Source organism: Centroberyx gerrardi, chromosome 2 (genome assembly GCF_048128805.1).
Source record: "Centroberyx gerrardi isolate f3 chromosome 2, fCenGer3.hap1.cur.20231027, whole genome shotgun sequence".
Lineage (NCBI taxonomy): Eukaryota > Metazoa > Chordata > Actinopteri > Beryciformes > Berycidae > Centroberyx > Centroberyx gerrardi.
This window is the reverse complement of record NC_135998.1, coordinates 13,853,193-13,873,265: the sequence shown is the minus strand read 5'-3', so window position 1 is coordinate 13,873,265 and position 20,073 is coordinate 13,853,193. Positions and strand designations below refer to the sequence as shown.

Sequence of the window (20,073 nt, the reverse complement as noted above, 5' to 3'; positions counted from 1 at the left end):
ATTTTTCATATAAATAAATGTGATTCAACCTACACCCAGTTCATGAAAGCTTTTACACAGATGCGGCTAGGTTTTCTGGTTGCACCAGTCACAAAGAGTCAGAATATGCGACCAAACTTTTGCACTCTGGATCTCTGTATTCTGTTCTGTTTTTGGACTCCTACTGGCCTGGCATGGCCTGTTTTTATTTTAATGGGAATGAGCTACTTGGTGTACAAGAGTTGATCTCCGATCTGAGATTCTAATTTAATTCTAATTTGGAATGCCGTAATTTTATGTCTGATTTGTCATGGCCACTTGGCCTCTTCCTTGCTCTTCTGTGCAAACTTTGTTTTTGAAACTGCAGCCCATATTTGAACCTGGATATAGAGAATGTGTAGTTTTTTTTTTTAGTTTTTTTTATTACTGAACAACATAATACAAACAATCAGACATTTAGTACAACATATGAAAACATATATCTTTCCAGACAGTATTGAAATGATGTTTAGGAGAATAGTTCTCTGTGTACCTTAACTATAGACAGAATTTTGTTTTATTTTAAATGCATTTAAAAGATTCAATTAAGGATTTACAGTCGACCATGAGCACCTTAAAGCATGGAATAGTCTGGAAGAATTTTGACTGTGACGGATTAGTAGTTGGGGAAGCTTGCCATTTTGCCTCTATTTAGTTTGTCAGTTTACTTTATGTCTTGGCATTCCCCATGTGTTAGTTGTTAGCAGACTTGTGTGTGTCTGTGTGTGTGTGTGTGTTCAGAAATGACAGGTAGCCTTTTATTTTCAATTCGCCAGCGAATCACAGTGTGCACGCGTCTGTGTGTCTATGTGTGCATGTGGGTCCAGGGCCAACGTGTCTTAGCCCTGCTGTAGATGGTTAGCCCCCCTGTGCGCTGGGCACAGTGTGTTATTTTATTTTATTTTTTTCCCGGCCACAGCCTTGTCCACTGTTGTTATGTAAAGGCAACATCCGCAGGCAGCGAGCTGTGTCCCAGGTGGTGACAAGATGTTCCTCTTGCCCTTTCCTCCCTTCTCCTCTCCCACTCTATCAGTGTTCTCGTCCCCTTCGCCCTCTCCTACCAGGTTCTCCTCCTCCCTGCCTCTCTCTCCCTTGCTCTTTTCCTCTCACTGGCTTTGCACTCCTCCTTCATTACGCCCTCTTCATCCTTACCATCATTCTCACTTAAGTGGTGGCAGTGCATTTGCATACTTAAAGTTCAAGAAAGGAAGTCAACTGAAATGGAAGGAATGTATCAAAATAATATGTTTAAATGTTGTCCCACTAAGATTAAGATCATGACTGGAATCTCAGTTTTTACTCATACTAACAATGGTTAACAATGGTGTTAACAATGGATCACAATGCTACTGTGTTGATAGACATTAGACAGAAATTTGGATAGGAATGTAGTATAGAAACACTAAAGCAGTCCAGGTTTGTACTGCAGCCAAAAGACACACAGAGAGGATTGTGCAGCGCACGTGCAGCTACCTCTGGCTCTAACAGATGATTCATGTTTTATTTAGTCTCTTCAGAGCGAGACTGGGCAAAGTAGCCCAGAACAGGAAGAGATAGAGGGAGCCTTTGGATGCCTAATGTGCTACTTAGCACGATGAGGTGTGTGTAAAGTCAGGCATACTTGTGAATTTTATCACACTAGAAGTAGGACACACAGAAAGGAAGGGTCTGGCTAAAAGAATCGGCCTGTAATGTTGAAAAGCATCTTGACATATAGTGCATAATGGTGGATTACATATGCTTTATTTAGGAAAGAGTTCATAATACTAGTGACTGGACTCATAGACACTGAGAATTATATTTGACTAGAGAATAAAATAACATGTTCAAGATACCTCTGCTCGTAAACAGGGTGCAAAAATGTACATGACACCCAAAAGAAAAAGTGAAGGCACTCTGTTGTTCCTCAATGTTTTATCAATTCTACATGGTGCCATAAAAGTTTCATTTCAAAGGTGTAGCTGCAGAATCTGAGTTAGCCACTTCAACTATTTTGTGGGACGTTTTTGTTCAGATGTTTGTTGCTACTCTTACTGTTACTAGCGCTTATCTTCTCCTTTTTTTGTCCCTTCCTTTTCAACCCCTGGTTTAAAATTTGTACATACCATCCTCTTGTGCCAGTAATAATTTGTTTTGAGTACTTTCTGTATTCATCCTATCTTAGCTTGTGTTTGTTTATGTCTCTTTGTGCTGTCTGTGCACTGTATGCACACTATGTCCTAGCTAGTGTGTTCTTTTGTGCCCTCATCTTCTCTGTACTCGCCATTCATCTGTCTGGATGCTTAGATGGAAGTAGAAACTGGACTGTAGGTCTTGTGCATTGAACCTATTCTTTCCCCATCAAGAGCCCTGATGTACTCCACAAGTATGTGGTCTTTGTAATCAAGGGGCCTGGCTGCCAAGTACTGGAAGTGCCAGCCTGACTATGAATAATGACTAATTAACACTCAACCAGTAACCAATCAACTCATTAGGCTGTTCTGGTCTTGGCCCACATTTGGCATTAGCTCCATGAATTATAGAGAGTAGAAGCCAGTAGAAGGACGCTAACCAAGTCACTCAGAGGAGAGAGGTATGGGAGATAGTACAACAAAAAGTTGTTTCTGCAGGACATAGATCCTATGCCAGCTGGTTTTTATAATGTCATAAATCTCATCATGGGGATGTTATGAAAGACATTGTTACATATTGGCAGCTGGCGCTTTTTTGTTCTACAGAGGGGGCATTATCATTGTGGCCATAGTACAGCATAACCACACTCAGCATGCCAGTTTTAACAGCATCATCATATCCTTTACTTCATTTGTTTATTTGACAGGGACAGCGCACACAATGTAACATATTGCACCAGAGCATAGCCAGAGGCTAATTTGCATCTTTATTCCCTGGGCTGGAGCCAGCAGCATAACCCAACCCTTCATGTAGCTCACCAGCTAACTGTTACTTAGCAAACAAACAAACTGACACTGTGTATGTAAGTTTCTTTCATATTATAAGCAGTAATCTGGTTATCATGCAATCATGGATATACAGTGAAATATTGATAATTGTTGGTTACCATTCCTTCATTTACTGTTGGATCCCTAATGATGACTTCCTCTTTGTCTGTTAACTGTACAATATGCAGGTATGCACATTGGGATCAATTACTATTATATTTTAGCAGAGTAGTCGACATATACAATTTTGGGTTAGGGTTAACAATAACGTATCCTGCTGCCTGATAGCTCTCAGGGGCTAATCTAATGGCATTAGAATTTGTTTTGCTTGTGGAGTGTGACGTCCAACTGTGGGAATGCAAACAGTCTAGCTTGCATGACTTCATAGTGGGTTCTGCACATTATCACGCTGCTTATAAGCCTGAACATGGTGGTGTGCACTGAACATGCTGTCAGTTATCTGCTGTAGTGCTTTTTTTTTCTTAACCATTGACCCACTGCTGGTGTCCTCATACTCAACTTTGACTGAGTTTTTTCTTATCACCATTAATGACTATAAAAAGTCTAAACCCACAGATGCACACTGTCAAAAGTTTGGACACACCACATTTTTCTTTATTTTTTACTATTTTCCACATTTTAGAATAATAGTAAAGACATCAAAACTATGACATAACACAAATGCAGTGACCAAAAAAGTGTTAAACAAATCAAAACTATCTTATATTTTAGATTCTTTAAAGTAGCCACCTTTTACCTTGATGGAAAGGTAAAGGATTTGGAAAGAAATTAATACATAGGCATCAACTTCCCTATTTAAATTTGTCTAAGAAACTATTTTCAAGCATTTAAGCATAAGCCTTTAGATCAAAATGGCTTTGAGATAAAAAAAGAAGAAGAAAAACATATTCAATCAGGTGTGTCCAGACTTTTGACAGCTAGTGTATTTGCGATAGTCAGAAGCTACTACTGTCAGTTCTACTGCAGGTTTGCCCGACCTCCCGGAAGTCATAGGCTCCCCAAAGCAAATGTGCTGAAAAATAACCGCAGCAGGAGCAGGAACTTACGGGTCATCAGCTGGCCTATAAAGGCTGCTACCGCAGGCATTTCAGACATGCCAAGTTCAACAGAAACCTAATGAAAATACTAAAAGTCTCTTAACAACATCAGCACATGTAGATGCATTCTCTTCTGAAAAGCATAAAAATGCAGTCATGGAATTGTAATTCACAGAAACATGATTATGCCATATGGTGGACCAGGTGAATTTCTCTCTTTTTTGTCCAGTAAGGTAGTTGAGAAATGAGAGTCGGCATACCAGTTCAAGAAAGGTCGATCAAATCTATTAGAAGCAACATGGTTTCTTACAGATATTCTTTTCTTTATCATTTTATTTAATGTCTTCTACATTCTAGTTAACAGGTTGCTAGTGTGACTTGTCATGTGAGGTGACGCTGAGCTGGTTCAGGCATTTGATCTTTTCTGGTCTTCCAAGGTTTTGTCAGCCCTTGTTAGGTTGATTTTCTGAGTGTGTGTGTACGTGCACACATGTTCAAAAGAGGTGGGGGCAGCGAATGTTGGAGATATCACTGGTCACACATAGAGAATGGCTCCAGCAGGTGCAGACAGTGATGTTTGTGTGTGTGTGTGTGTGTGTGTGTGTGTTTGCATGTGCTGATCTGTTGGTAGCAAACAGCAGGTGGTGGTTGGTGTGGCACAGTCCTCACACATACTGTCCACAGATGATTCTGTGTTCATATCTGCACATACAGTACAAATGCATATAAGCACAGACATGGACACACACATGCTTGTGAAACATTCACACATGTATATGTGCATGCGGGCACAGACACACACACACACACGTATTTATACTGTGGACACAGAGTGATTGGATAAACACAGGCCTGCTCTGCAGGCCTGGTGCACCAGCCTCCTGTGGAGAGCAAAAACAAACACTCCCACAACTACCTGTCTGTCTGCATGCCTCTGTCTGACCCCCATAACGACCTGCCTGCCTGCCTGCCTCCCTGTCGGTCCCTCTTCATAATCACTTGCTTTTCTGTATGCCTGTCTCTCTGTCTGACTTCTACCTCGGCCTGTTTGTGTTGCTGTCAGCTTGTGTATCTTTCTGCCTCGCTCTGTCTGCCTGCCCATTTGTGTTTTGTCACTCTGTCTGCTTCGCTCTCTCTCTTCTCCCGCTGTTTGTCTGCCCATGTGTCTGCTTCTTTCTTTTTCTGTCTGACTGTATGCCTGCCTGTCTCTCTGTCCCAAAGGTTTATGTGTGTAATGATGTTTTGGCTTCTGCTAGGCAGACCTGGGTCAAACATGCAAATACTTTATAGGTTTGTTTTATCCTACTTTGGTGCCAGATGGGAGTTTGCCACATGAAACAATAAAATGAATGCCAGAAATTTCAGACAATCACAGGAAAGTATTTGAAAAGCATTTTAGTACTGTTGTGTGATTGATAACTTACCTGACTGTGATTGACAGCTTACCTGATGCTGAATTATCCTGATGCAGTAAACCCATTTGACACTCTGAACAGGCTTACAATCATGTGCAATTACTATTTGACCCAGGTCTGTTGCTAGGCATGTGTCTGTGTATCTGCCCTAAGCACTCATCATGGGACTATCTTGTGTGAGTGTTTGTGTTTGTCTGTGTCTGTGTGATAACTCTTACAACCCTATCCTCATAATGCCCCCTTTGGCATGGGGGCATTATATAAGTTGATGTATTAATGTGTAGTCACATCGCACACAAACATACACAGTGCTGATTCAGAGACATGTCGGCAGCTATCTTCAGTTGGCCAATTATTTTCTTTTTTATTCCACCAAGCTGATGCAAACGTTGGCATGATGTAAATGATTCTTTTTGTATTTATCCAGAAAAAGGGCAGGGTGGAGAATAATCTGAGTTATCAGATCACCTGGGTTCAGTTAGAACCCTGGGTTACTTGTAAGGATGTGAAACCAGGCTATAATTTAACAAAGCCTATAATAATACAGTACTTCTGATGACATCCACAGTATGATTTAACTTCTTAAATTCTAGACACTGGAAGGTGTCCATTAATTTTGTTTAACCTACACTGTAACCGGACGCCTCTTATGTGACTGTTTGATCTTGGCTCTAAATAAATTAATGTGCTAGCAATGTATGAGTGGTCTATTTCAACTATACATTGGCTTATTCTTAAAGGCTTGAACAAATGGGTTATCAAATTGTCCTCAAAAGATCAAAATTATTGATCAGGGCTGAAGAAAACTAGACTTAAAGCTGGACTAACATTGTTTAGCCCTGATGCTACAACATAACCATAAAACCAAGATCCTTCTGTTCTCACATCAGACACTTGTTGCACTGATGTTGCACTGAAATACATGGGAAATTAGCGACTACAGTAATTCAATTTCTGTATGTAAAAAAAAATGTTTCTTGTACAAATCTTAGTGGCAAGGTAGAGCTGGCAGAGCAGGTTTTGTTTATTTGTTCAGTTTTTTTATTTAGTTTGGGATTGCCATGAGCTGGAAAGCCTTAGCTGCACAATTGGCAGTGTGAAGGGAAGCAGTTTATCCCTGTTTGAGACTAGACAGCTTCTCTGTTGGTGGCTTCTTTCTAACTGCACATCACTGTACATAACTGTTTTCACTGTTGAATGGCAGTTTTGAGCTGGGTGATTACTAGCTGTAGCACCAATTGTGTTGTAGCAATAGTCAGGGCATACAGGGCTGCTCAGGGGCGTTTTGTCCAAAAGTTCAGCTGCTGCAAACCTTGCTGCGCCGACAAACAATAGATTATGAATGATGTAACTCCAGCGCTACTTTGCTATAAACACTAAGGTGCTAAGAAAGATAGATAAAAAATATACAAAAAGGAAAACTTATTGCATACTTGGGTGAAGACTAAAAATAAGTATTTATTAAGTAAAACCAACTCATTTTGGTATTGTCTTGTAAATCTGTAACCCTGATAAAGGCATTCACTGAAACACATTGGTTTTACCTCTGTGGGTGATACCAAACTGAATAAATACTGCATCTATAATCACAAAACTCTAACAATATCTTTTTGTAACTGAGATATTTTCTGGAATTTTTTTTTCATACTGTGTACTGTGTCTCCCAAATATTGATTGTATTTGGGCAGCTTGCCAAGGTAAATTAACAGCCGCCCAAGTAAATTTTTGTTTTGGAGTTATTTTGCATGCTGTGATGCACCAAGCTAATGTTCAGACCACAGAACTCCATTCAAGTTCTGTGGTTCAGACCTGGTGTTTCATGTCAGTGTATTTCATAAAAACAAAGATTTGCTTCGTGCTGTCAAGCACTTACAGCGTGTTAGTGAATACAGTGATAATAATTTGTTACACTTGTGATGCAGCGCATGGTATTTGTCAAACAGCCAGTGCTCCTTTCAGCTGTGCTGTGCCTGTGCTGACACATGCTGAATAGAGGTAAAGTTTGAAACACAATCTGTTGAAGAGGTAATTACAGTAGCTGTAAGTTAGATTCGCCTCACAAAAGTAACAATTATCAGATTTAGCCAACACTAGCCTTATTAGCTTCTAATTAATCGAGTAACAGAATTTTAGTGCTTGAACAGCGATAAGACACTAACATTCACACACAACTGAAAAAACATGAAGTCCATCATTATTCATTATTTGAAAAAATAAAAAGGAATAGAGGAATGACAAACCTTCAGCACACAACCCCCTTTTTTTAGTATAGAGAGAGAGAAAACTGTGATTGCTCGAATCAGTTTTCTGTGATTGCTCAAAGATTTTTACGTCAGCCAACAGTATGTCAACCAAACTATCACAATAATATGATTTGACTTGAGAATATGAACTGTAATTTGCTGTACTGTAATTATAATCACCAGCTTTGTTGTGTTTCCCTTGAGCCAGTCAATCAGCCAGTCAATCACGATGTACTGTACTTGTGGGCTGAAGTGTCGGTGCCAGTTGTGTGTCAGTTACTGGATGTCAGTCCTGGAGAGTTTGCTAGGCTGTGAGGAAGCACCAGTTGGACTGAACAGGACTGAGCTGTGCCAAATGTGGCAGCAAATGTTCCTCAGCTTGGCAAGCAGGTGACTGTGCATCACTCTCTTCCTGCTTTTCCCACCTTCTTAACAGCTCTTTCTTGTTCTCAGTCTTTCTGTCTCTGTCTTTCTCTCTCTCTCTCTTCCTCCTCCTCATCTACTGGGTGAGCCCAGTGTTTCCCATGACTCCTTTTCTCATCCCATCCTTCTTTTCCTCCTCTTCTCCCAACCCTTTTCGTCTACTGTCATCTATTTTTAGCCCCTCGTGTGGTGGACTGAGGAGGTGCGTGAAGGCACAGGAGTGTGTCTGGATTGCGGGGGAGAAAGGTGCAGGCTGATGCGTGTGTGTGTGTGTGTGTGTGTGTGTGTGTGTGTGTGTGAGTGAATGTGTTTGGGTCTCCATCACGCTACACCAAATTGCCCTGCACGAGACATAAACTCTGCAGTCTCAAATAGACACCATACAGTAGACCGCGCAGCACCAAGCGGGATAAATGTTCCTAATTTTAGAACACGATTCTGTGTGATGATCTATAAATAGCATGCCAAATGAATCCAAAAATAACTGAGAAGGTAATTATTCTAGCACATTTTCCGTCAGCTCCTCACAGCAGGGCCAGTTGGGACTAACCTGTTTACGAAAAGGAAATAAAAAGCATTAAACTGAAGCCCAGCTGGCACATCATCTCACGCAAAAGGAATCCCAGAAACATAATTTTTGGAGAAATTGAGGTGATGAATAATAAGGAAGTCCTAGCTAGTCATTTTGAGCCTCGCAGTGGAAAGAGGGCTGTCTGTATTGCCAGGGAGAAAGAGAAAAAATGTCTGTGGTGAGGTCAGGACACCTGGGTATGGCTGACTGTGTCGGACCAACTCTCCTGCTAAGTGGAGGAGCAATATCTGGTGATGCATACAAAATCAGGAGCAGGTGCATATCTGTTTAGCACTCTCAGACACACCTGGACAGAAGGACATGCACACGCACACACACACACACACACACACACACACACACACACACAAACAAAGACATGGACAAAGGGACATACTCACACACACGTGAACATGGACAGAAGGACTTTTGCGTTTATGTGTAGATGAAAAACATTTGAATCATTTATGTGTGCATCAATACAAGAAAAAGCATAAAAACATGGGCTGTATAAATACAGTGTGAAAATCACTGGGACTGTCCTGCTTCCTCTTCTTAAAGATGTACTCCACATTTTTTTGCATCAGCAAACTAAAGGGCTTTCCGTTGTGGCCAATAAAACGCTTAAGGAATACAGCAATGAGAATGTTTTTTAGAAGAAATAATAAGAAATGATAATTTTAGAAGTGTTGCCACCTGTTTTTGGTGTTCAATTCAATTTCTTAAGTTAAAAAGAAAACACTACCAAATCTAAGAAGTACCCACAGGAAAGTAGACTATTTGTATAATTATATTATTACATAAGTACCATTGTTCAACTTGGTTTACGTTGTTAAACGGGCTAGTGCTTTGTGTGTGTGTTAGGGTGTGAGCGCATGCACATTTTTGAATGTGATGTTATTTTACCAACATATTCATGTTGTATGAATGGTATTATTATTATTGTTAATGTTGCCATGGTGACCTTCCTGCTATAATTAGACGACTCAGGAAAAGGTTTTCCATCGTGTTTTTGATCATCCCAACTAGAGCCCTTGGCACTCACACATGATTCTCCAAACCCTCACCCACAGGTTCCAGTACAAATGCATTAGTTAATTAAAGTATTTATCCACATAAGGTATTCCAGTGTATTTATTTAAAAAATGGTCTTGGTTTTGGTATTAAGGTGAAGAAAACTGACGTTTCATCAAACAATCAACTGTTTAACCCCTTCATCGTAGCTTGCGTCATCACTTTGGTTCAGCCCTAAAGTAGCAGTTTCATCCGAAAATTTGTAGCAAATTCATCAGCAAATTTATGAGAATCACATTTGCAATCACTTGTAGAAAGTATAAATAAAGCCTTGATCGCAGTCAGTCCGTTGTACTTTTATGTTTTATGCTGCAGTTTATTATGAGGTTATTACACCAGTGATGGACAAAATATAGAAATTACTTTACTAGTAAAACCGATTCAGCACATTAGCCACTATTCAGCTTAGAGCTTCACTGCTAGTTATGTTTAGCATCACAACATACATTTTCATTGCAACTTTAATTCACAGATGAAGTATTTTCAGCATGATAACACCAGAGAACCAGTAAAAAAACTAGTTTATACATGCATAATCAATGCATAAGTAGAATAAATCAAACACACACAGCATTAATGGATTCTCTCATTTGCGATGAATGAATTTCCATCGGAGAACAATGCTTTCAGCTCAAGGTGTAGTGTTTTTTTGTTGTTTTTTACAGCCCCCTTGTGTTGTAGTGACAGGGGCAGACTCTGATCCTGACACACACAGGACTTGACTTAGTCCATGTGTAGCATACATGCACATAGTTTGAACATGCTAGTATGATGTACTACGTTATAATGGACCCCTTCCTATGCCTTGGCTTCTAATCAGACTGATAATAGGGATATTTCCTGTAGGCAGCGCTTATTCATGCATCCAGGCATTGTTGTGACATTTTCTGTACTGTAAAATGGTAATGTCCAGATTGTGTAATCTCAAAATATCCTGTCTGCTGGGAATGAGGAGAGAAGCTGCAGAGAATGGGAATTAAAGATTAGTATTTTTTCTAAATTTACTTGGAAAGGGAGTCAACAATATCAGCAACTTGACAGTGACACTCCCACTGTATGAAGGGATAAACTAGAAATATTATCTCCAGAATCTTAAGAAAACATGAAAACATGGTGTACGACTGTTAACCTGACAGATTCCCATTCACTGAGAAAGTAATAATACTAATAACTAATTATAATTCTTATCATAAAACCACTATTACTGCTAGTAGTAATAATACTATAGTACTGCTAACACTAATAGTTACTTGTGTACATATGTGTATATATAAATAAACTATTGAACCCTGCCTTTCCAGTTTAACCTCATATTACCGAGAACTGGAAGAATATTTCCCCATAATTTTCCCAGTCCTCCCTTATCTTTCGGGAATGAGCACAGTGACTTGTGAAGGACAGAATGTTTAGAAAAGCGCTTACTGCAACCTGGCTCGGCTCCAGGCAATACAGCAGAATTATTTATCTGATAATCAGCTCAGTTTCACCCAAAGATCTGATGGCATGGATGGACAGCATCTTTACATCTCTTGTCATTTGTGTGTTTTTTTCTTGCATGTTTATGTGTCTTTTTATGTCAGTCTGTTTGTCCAAACAGTACATTTGCTAAAGGCCACGTTTAAGAGGTTGTGTAACCCCAAATATTGCTGATTTTTAAGTGTGAGACAGTGAATCTTATGGGGCGTATGGGTTAAGAGGGATGGAAAGTGGTCTATGTGCTTATGAGGAGCACAGGCACAGAAAAAAGGGGGAGGGGGAAGGGGGTGGGGAAGGAGGCAGACTCGTGCCCTTGCATTTGGTCATTGGTTGGAGCTACAGAGAATGGGAGGAGCCTCTATGCCACTGTTTCTGTCGAGAGAGAGGCAGAGAGAGCGAGAGAGAGAGTGTGTGAGAGAGAGAGACAGACAGACAGACAGAAAAAAAGGATAAATGAACACGAGGGGGGTTCTCTCAGCACTGGTATGCCTGCCTCCCTCATTTCCACTCCAGACATTGTTGCTGCTTCTCTGGATAGACACAGTGAGCAGAGCTGAGGTGTGTTTGTATGTGTGCGCGCGCGTCCGAAACATCAGTCACCCTCCGCACTGCCTTCATCCTCTCAGCTCAGGCTAGTCTGCTGCGCTCCCACCGTGAAGGACCAGACAGAAACTGAGGCAAGAACAACGGGACAGGGACGAGTGAAAAGAGGATAAAGGAGCAGCAAGAAAGGAGAGGAAAAAGGAGAGGGAAACAGAAAAGAGAAGCTAAAGGCAGGACAGAGGAGGAATAAGAGGACAGAATAAAAAGGAGACGATATCCTTCGTATCTCCCTCGCTCAGTTTATGTGTGCGGCATATTACAAAATAATGTCTTTTCACTGGAAGCTGTTGTGACTGTTCGGACTATAGACAGATCAGAGAGAGCTCTCAATCTGCGCTTTCTGCAGCTGCAGCAGATGTTGGAGCCATCTCTGACTTTATAGGGAGCTAAGGACGGAGGCATTTCAAGCACAGATTGGACTGGAATTCCTTTAAACAAAGACAATCACGTTTCTTTCCTTTTTCCTTTTTTGTGCCTTTTAGATCCAGTTGTGTCCAGTTGGGCATTTCACCTTACTGGGACAAGGAAGAAGAGGAATACGAGGGTTTCTCTGTGTGTGTATATCTGTTTGTAGGTGTGTGCACACTGGTGATTTTGTAACTCTGTGTGAAACCACATCTGCATGCAGTGAGGACTACTCCGGGGGGCTCCCCCACCTTTCTATGTCCTTCTATCCCTCCTGCCTATGAAATGGCAGAGGGCGCCAGTCTCACCATGGAACCCCAGCATGGAGCTTTCCGTTTGGGCTGAAACCCTCCAGCTTGTCCCAATAACCAGCCAACTAACCAACAGAATCAGTCCTTGGGTTCCCCGTACCCTTGCAGGGCCCCTCGGACACACACTCCCGCCCAAGATGATGAACTCCACACTGGACCCATTGAACCAGAGCTCTGCTGACCTTCACCCCTCCAACCTCTCTGCTCCCTTCTGCCTGCTGGAGATAGGCTATTCCCAAATCTTCAACACCTGCCTCCTAGAAGTCTCTATCATACTTCTCCTTACTATTCTCATTATTTCTGGCAACCTGGTGGTCATCTTTGTCTTCCACTGTGCCCCCTTGCTCAGCCAGCACACCACCAGTGCTTTCATCCAGACCATGGCCTACGCTGACCTGCTGGTGGGGGTGAGCTGCCTGTTCCCCTCCCTGTCCCTCCTCCATCACCTCCAGGGCCTCGACCCCAAACTCACCTGCCAGGTGTTCGGGTACATGGTATCCGTTTTGAAGTCAGTTTCCATGGCATCGCTGGCGTGCGTGAGTGTAGACCGCTACATTGCCATCACGCAACCTCTGACCTATGCGTCCCTAGTGACGCCTTGCCGCGTGCGCTGCTGCATTGCTCTGATATGGTTGTACTCTGCCCTGGTGTTTTTGCCGTCCTTCCTCGGCTGGGGGAAGCCGGGTTACCATGGCGATGTGGTGGAGTGGTGCGCGGTTGAGTGGACGACACGTCCGGCGTTCACAACATTTATCGTGGCGTTGCTTTATGCCCCTGCTGCGCTCACTGTCTGTTTCACCTACGCCAATATCTTCAAGATCTGCCGACAGCACACCCGGGAGATCAGCGAGCGCCACGCACGCTACCGACCCCAACAACTGCAGGGGCCAGGAGCGGCAGTGGGATCAGTGGCTGTGGTCAAGGACTGCAGTGGGGTAGAGCAAGGTCAGATGCCCCACTTGTCACAACCACAAAAACCTCAGCACCAACTGCAGCATCAGCAGCCCCCGGCACCATACCCAGACAAACGATACGCCATGGTGCTGTTCCGCATCACCAGCGTGTTTTATATCCTATGGTTGCCCTACATCCTCTACTTTCTGTTGGAGAGTGGAGGGATCTACCATCACTCTGCAGTCTCCTTCCTTACCACATGGCTGGCTATCAGCAACAGCTTCTGCAACTGTCTCATCTATAGTCTTTCCAACTCTGCCTTCCGAAATGGCCTCAAACGCCTCTGCTCCTTCTGTCTGCAGCGCAGTGGCAGTGGTTTTGGGGTTAGGAACACTAAAAAGGCTTTCTTTGGGCCTGCTGAACAGGGATATGGAGGATCTGGGTATGGATATGGCCATGGGGAAATAAGAACTGGCACAACATGTCATGTGTAGTGAGAGCGCCGAGGGAAACCCTGTGCCGAAAGGCATTTGAACCTTTTAGAAGTTGCCTGATGTGCTTGTTAGTATATGTCTCCCTTGTTAAGATGAAATGTGCTGCAAGAGAGATGGACGGAGGGATAGATCTGCTGCTGTTTCTATCCAGTTTGGATTTGCAGAGGCATCTTCCCTGCACAGGCCACAGATGGCATTCAAAGACAGAGAGAGGGAGGAAAGAGAAAATGATTTATGGATAAAAGGGTACTAAAAAGTCCCGCAGGGTGTTTAAATGACGAAGGAAACTCATGTGCATTATACACCAACATATACGGACAGGGGTGATGGAAAAGACGAGTTGGAAAGGAGGAGGAGAAAGTGTCTAAAGATCTCTGGACAAGTGATATGACAGTTTTCTTTTATGGGCGGTGAATCCTTAACTTATTTTGCCAAAAAAAACAAAATGTAAGAACACGGTGTTGTTCTGAAGAAAACTGAAAACCAATGTGTGCAGTATGTGAAACAATGTGACCTTTGTGTGTTGCCAGATCAGGACAGTATGTGTTGAATGGAAAAAAAGAAGGAATGGATGCAAAACGCAATGTGTTCTTTGAAAAAGACCAACAGTTGACTGCTGCTTTTTAGTATTGTGGTAGTGCGGAGGCGAACTGTCAGTAACAAATATTGTGTTTTATGTGCCCTCACCCCCTGGGTGTTTAAATACTCAAAGTGATGCAATAGTGTGTGTGTCTGTCTTAGTTATACTTTTACTTTAAGTATTTTGATTGACTGATTGATTGATTGTTTGATTGATTGATTGATTGATTGATTGATTGATTGTTTGATTGATTGATTGATTGATTGAGGTTAGTCAATCAAAGAGCAATTTAAAGAAATTATATAGGTCTAGCCCTAATACACATGCCATTTTGTGGATTGTTTGCATTGACTAAATTGAACATGGTTTGTCTGCATTAAGACATCTGTTTGTGAATTTAGATTATTTATTGATCCATGTTGTTGTACAGGGCAACAAGTCATTTCTTTACTTAAGTAATGGGTTGACACATTGATCCTGCTCTTTGTAATATATGAGCCAGATGCTGTCTGGCTATGGTGTACGACTGTTAACCTGACGAAAAGCCACAGTATTTTTTAATAGATTTACGTCTCTCAAGCTTTGTCAATATCATAGCATCCTTGTCGTTTTGTAATTGATTATATTTATTCTGTAACTAAAGTGATTCCAGAACTTTGTCCAAGACAAAAGCAAGATAAAGAATGTGGTTGTTATGGTTTTTTTTTTACAATCCATTCATTGTTTGTACATCATCTGAGCTGATTTTCCCACAGCATATTTGACCACAGGTAAAGCTGTTAGGCAATCATGGTGACTGACCCTTGAACTTTGATCCTTGACCCTTGACCTTGAGACTGGCTTAGGGGAACAGAGTAAAGAGAAGCCGTGAGTGTCTGATCCTGCAAACTTCAGATTTACACGTCCTTCTAATTATCTTGTCACTAACCTATGTGCTGTATCGTGATTGCATAACTGTGCCTGCAGTCCGGGTCTAGTGCACACACACACACACACACACACACACACACAGACACAGACACAGGAGGAGCACATGCATACAGAGCGGACAAATAGTCCATTCTCTCTGCCTCCAGACTAACCTCTACACGGCGCCATGAAGAGGGATTGACCTCCTCAACTCCCTGGGACTGGCAGTGGCGCGTGTGTGCGTCCATGTGCATGCATGTGTTGTAGTCTATTTCTCTCATCTTGTCCCCACATGTCGTTTTGTGGATCCTTTTCTATTTAACTTAATATTTAATACAAACTAATCAAGAACAAGAATAGGTTGAAATGGTCCAAGTGTGTATATTGTATAACTCAGAAGTTGGGAAAATTGATTTGAACCACTATTAATAGTAGGTTCAGTTCTCCTATGATGGAGTCTCCTCATCACTGGCACTCAGTTTATTTAGGTGCAGATACACTAGCTTTATCTATCTAGTCTACCAAAGAATGTCAGCTAGATCTTTCTTAGATTATAATAATTTTATCCTAAATATGTAATGGATGAAGATTAAGGGCCACTGCACTGTGCTGGTTTAGAGATGCCGAAGGTGCATGTATAAGACTGTTTCTCATTACAGACGGATATATTCTTGCCTTGATGTACACATAAAAATGAAAATGATCTGTTGGAAAAGTGTTAATTAGGCGAGGGCTTGATTTATAGATATGCATCTATTTTTACAGTGCTGCTTGGCACATGCTAGGCTGGCAATCTTTTACATGTGCTGAGATGAAAACATGCACTTGCCAGCCTCAATCATTTTATTTCACATTCAGTAGGGAAAACCCAACACCCTTTTTGTATTGTATATTCAGTAGAATTTGCAGAAAAACATAATTTATTTCAAAAATATGTCATTATTGCTCAGCTGCTCTTTAGAAGTTCAGGATCTGCATTCAGTGTTTCTCTGTTCCCTCAATGTGTAACTGAAGACCAGATGGAGCAAACACATGAATCAGAAAAATTATTTTGTGCTTGTGTGAGTGTGTGCACAGTCTCGTATGTGTTTGTGTGAACACATGGGTGCCTGTGGGGAGGCGACCATGGGCTGAATTGGACTGTTTCTGGTGTTCTGGCGTGCGTATTGCCAGAGTTATCACCTTTTACTGCTTAATTATCTTCACATGACCCCCAGACTGTTATACCTTCAGGTGTGTTTGCGTGAGTGTTTGAGTGTGATGTACAGAACAAGATGTACGAGGTGTCAGGTGTTCTCTTGTGTTTGACAGAAACTCTGATCTCATGTCATCATTCATTTTTTAGGCTGTCATCTGTCAAGCATTGCCAAATATTATAACCTTTCCTGTCTTTTCCCAGTTTAGCTCTACTACCTGAACAATACTCAGTGTACAGTAATATGATGGCCTATTGAATGTCTGATTGTCAAACTACCCGCAAAGTTATTTTTGTAAAGTTAAACCGTTGCTGTCTTTTTGACGTCTCCATTGGGACTTGATCAGTGTTGTGGATTGCAAATAGGTTTAGCGGCAAGGTCACATATTGAAGTCATGCTTTTTCCCTCGACTGTTTCTACTGAGGTGTTTTTATTGTAAACACTGTCTTTTGCGCTGAGACAGCTGATGACTTTTGAAGGAATTGAAGGATGACGTTCACTACTGAAAACCTATTCGAAAGACATTCCTTCCCACAGTAGTTCACGGTACAGTTCCTCAGAACTGGGTAAGAATTGGAGCAAAGGGTTGGGGGGCATTTCACGTACAAAGACATGGCGGTCCTCCACTTTTTTTTTTTTTTTTTTGCTGTGGGAAAACAATTAGCTCTGATGGTCTCAAGGGACCCACACTCTGGTGGTGGCAGTGCTAAGGAACAGTACCATGTTGGGTATGATTAGAGAGAAAAAGGGAGAGCAGGCTGGGTTGGGTTGGGAGTATGAACACTGTGGTATTCTGGGACTGATCTGGGTTCACTGGCCATTTGTAGATGCATAGATAATTTAAATTAAAATGCAACCTTCTGGTTTGAGAGAGGGAGATAGATAGGTACAGTTTACAATGGTAAACACATACAACAATAAAAATATGACAGTAATTATACATGTCAACAGGTAGGGCATCTACACAACGGGAAAGTGATTTTCAAGTATATATGTGTAAAAAAAAAACTGTAATGACATTATAGTTTATACTTTTCCAAGACTGGGTTTGGTCACAAATTTGGGAAGCAGGGAGATTAAAGTGTGTCTTCAAATATTTTGGAGAAATTGTATCCAAAGCTCAATAAAGCCACATTGAGTCAGGAGAAAAAAAATTGTTCCCTAGGAAAAAAAAAAGAAAGAAAGTTTTGTACAGTACACAGAACAAGCAGTACAAACTCATTCAGTGCACTTTAGTTTAACACATGCACACAAACACAGGCAGTGGTATTCTCTTATCTGTCATTCGATCTGTATTGGATTTTCTCCTCTGTGTTTTCCTCTAAATAGGCTCTAAATAGGCCACGCCAGTCCCCACTAATGACTGACTCATGACCCAGCTGTTCTGTGGAACAGATTATTATCACATTAAGAGGAGATTGACCACTTTAACAAAACCTTGGCCAGGAAATGTCCCAAAAGATGCAGGAATGTGACTCTCCGCGTGTGTTTTTGTACACTGTGCACACTGGAGATTGGACACAGTGAACAATGGAATATGTGTAATTTTGAGATTGAGAAACTGAAGCCACCGCCATGTTAAAACATGACCATGGGTTTGGCATGTCAGATTTCAAAGCTTTTGAAGTGTTTGCAATGAGGTCTTTGTAATGATGTATGCTTTTTAGACGGGGATCAAACATGCAAATGATACTGTCATTGAAAATGAGTCTCGCTCATTTTCAGCTTTATAATGAAGTCAGTTTGTACAGTACATGTGTTTATATATTGTGGTGTATCTGTACTGAGCAAATAAATGTGATGTTATCTGAATGTATTCAAACTTCCTTGTGCTAATTAATTTGCGCTTTGAAAGGAGGCATGGATGTTTTAGGATAAAGTGTGTGTTCACGCGTGTGAGAGAGAGAGAGACAGAGAGAAACAGAGTTTCAAAAGTTTATTTTTCCTCTTATCTTCCCTGTCCCTACCCTACCACAAAGTGAATGCCAGTGATCACCACTTCAGTAGTTTGAATCATGTAAACCTAAACACACACGCTGCATTATCTGTGACAAATCACACAAAATTTAGCAGAAAAACAGACTCTTTCATTAGGGGTTATTCTAAGTAATGTGCATCAAATTTGCTCAGAGCTGCATTGGAGGACCGGGCTTAATACTGAGGGTAAAAGATCGAGTAGTGCGGTTGACCGGATAAATTAGTGGCTTCGCCTCTTTGGTACATTTTACATTACATTAACACTTTAAGCATTGAGCTAACACTCATATCCAGAGTGATGTATGTGTGAGTAGGTAGGCGTTTAGCTAGTAACAGTAACATATCCAAATCGGCACATTCTGTACATAATGTTATCTGCATCTGTAAGTGAATATACTGACAAGGTGTATAGGTTTTTTGCAATGCATGTCTACGCCAGGACACTTTTCTGAACATACGTATATGGCCTTCAGTAGACTTGTTAATGTGAATATGAGGCACATTTGCACATCATGTAAATTACTGTAAATTCACATATGTGATTTCTTCAGATTGCCATATCCTTCTCATTGTTACACACATACGGATATATGTATATACATTTATATAAAGCCCAACTGTAGGGGAAAACAGACTCTGGAACTTTTCTGAGCTGAAAAATAACTTAGCTGCTTAGCTCTGACACTTATATATATCCTTATGCTGAAGCAGTAGATAATACCAGTGCATGAGTGGCACACAATGTAGGGCAAGGGCCAAGGGATTAAGATTTAATGATGGATGCTTCTAAGGTAAGGAAGTGGCACTAGGGGCTTCAGTATGTGTGTCTGTCCATTACAGATTAAGGAAAATATCACTGAATTTTCTAATTCTTTTATCAATATCATGCAGCCCTAATTCAGTAAGATATGCATGCAAGCTAGTATTTGCTTTATTAATGGAATTAAAATTGCAATCGTCGACGGCTGCTGTATTAATGTAAGCAAGCCTCCATTTAGGCTCTGTTGACTTAAAAAATAATTAGTCTTCTTGACCTTGACAAACTCTATCCCTAAATTAGAACTTAGAGAAATAAGCTTCTAATCTGAGGTGCCATACTGATATACCTTTATTCTTAGAGAATTATACTGGCTACTGTCATATTCAACATTTCTTATTTTTCAATTCCAATTTGAAATTCAGTGTAGTTATAAAAGTATAGCACTCAGGGTTGTTGGGTAGGAAAACAGAGTTGGTACCAAGCTTGATAAATTTGGCCCCAAGTTCCCTTGGTGTCTCAGCAGGTCCCTTTAGGAACAGAGCAAGAATAACAAAGTGCCATGTCAGCCATTGTGTTGATTCAGAGAAAACTAGGGACATAAACAATAGGGACCTGCTACTGGAACTTCTCACGGAAGCTCTACTCTGGTACTTTAGTCCTACTTTGTAGCTTTACACACACACATACATACACCTTAGCTCTTTGACTTATTAAGATCAACACTAGG

The 20,073-nt window shown here is 41.1% G+C and overlaps 2 protein-coding genes across 3 annotated transcripts in view; both read left to right on the top strand.

Annotated features, from left to right (window-relative positions):
- The window catches only part of rabgap1 (RAB GTPase activating protein 1), a 96,410-nt gene that overhangs the window by 41,532 nt on the left and 34,805 nt on the right, over positions 1–20,073 (top strand). The gene's annotated exons all lie outside the window — the stretch shown is intronic.
- On the top strand, positions 12,365–14,643 carry LOC139913325 (putative G-protein coupled receptor 21). The gene has a single exon (XM_071901305.2). The coding sequence runs from the start codon at positions 12,506–12,508 to the stop codon at positions 13,922–13,924; it is 1,419 nt and encodes a 472-aa protein (XP_071757406.2). The 5' UTR covers positions 12,365–12,505; the 3' UTR covers positions 13,925–14,643.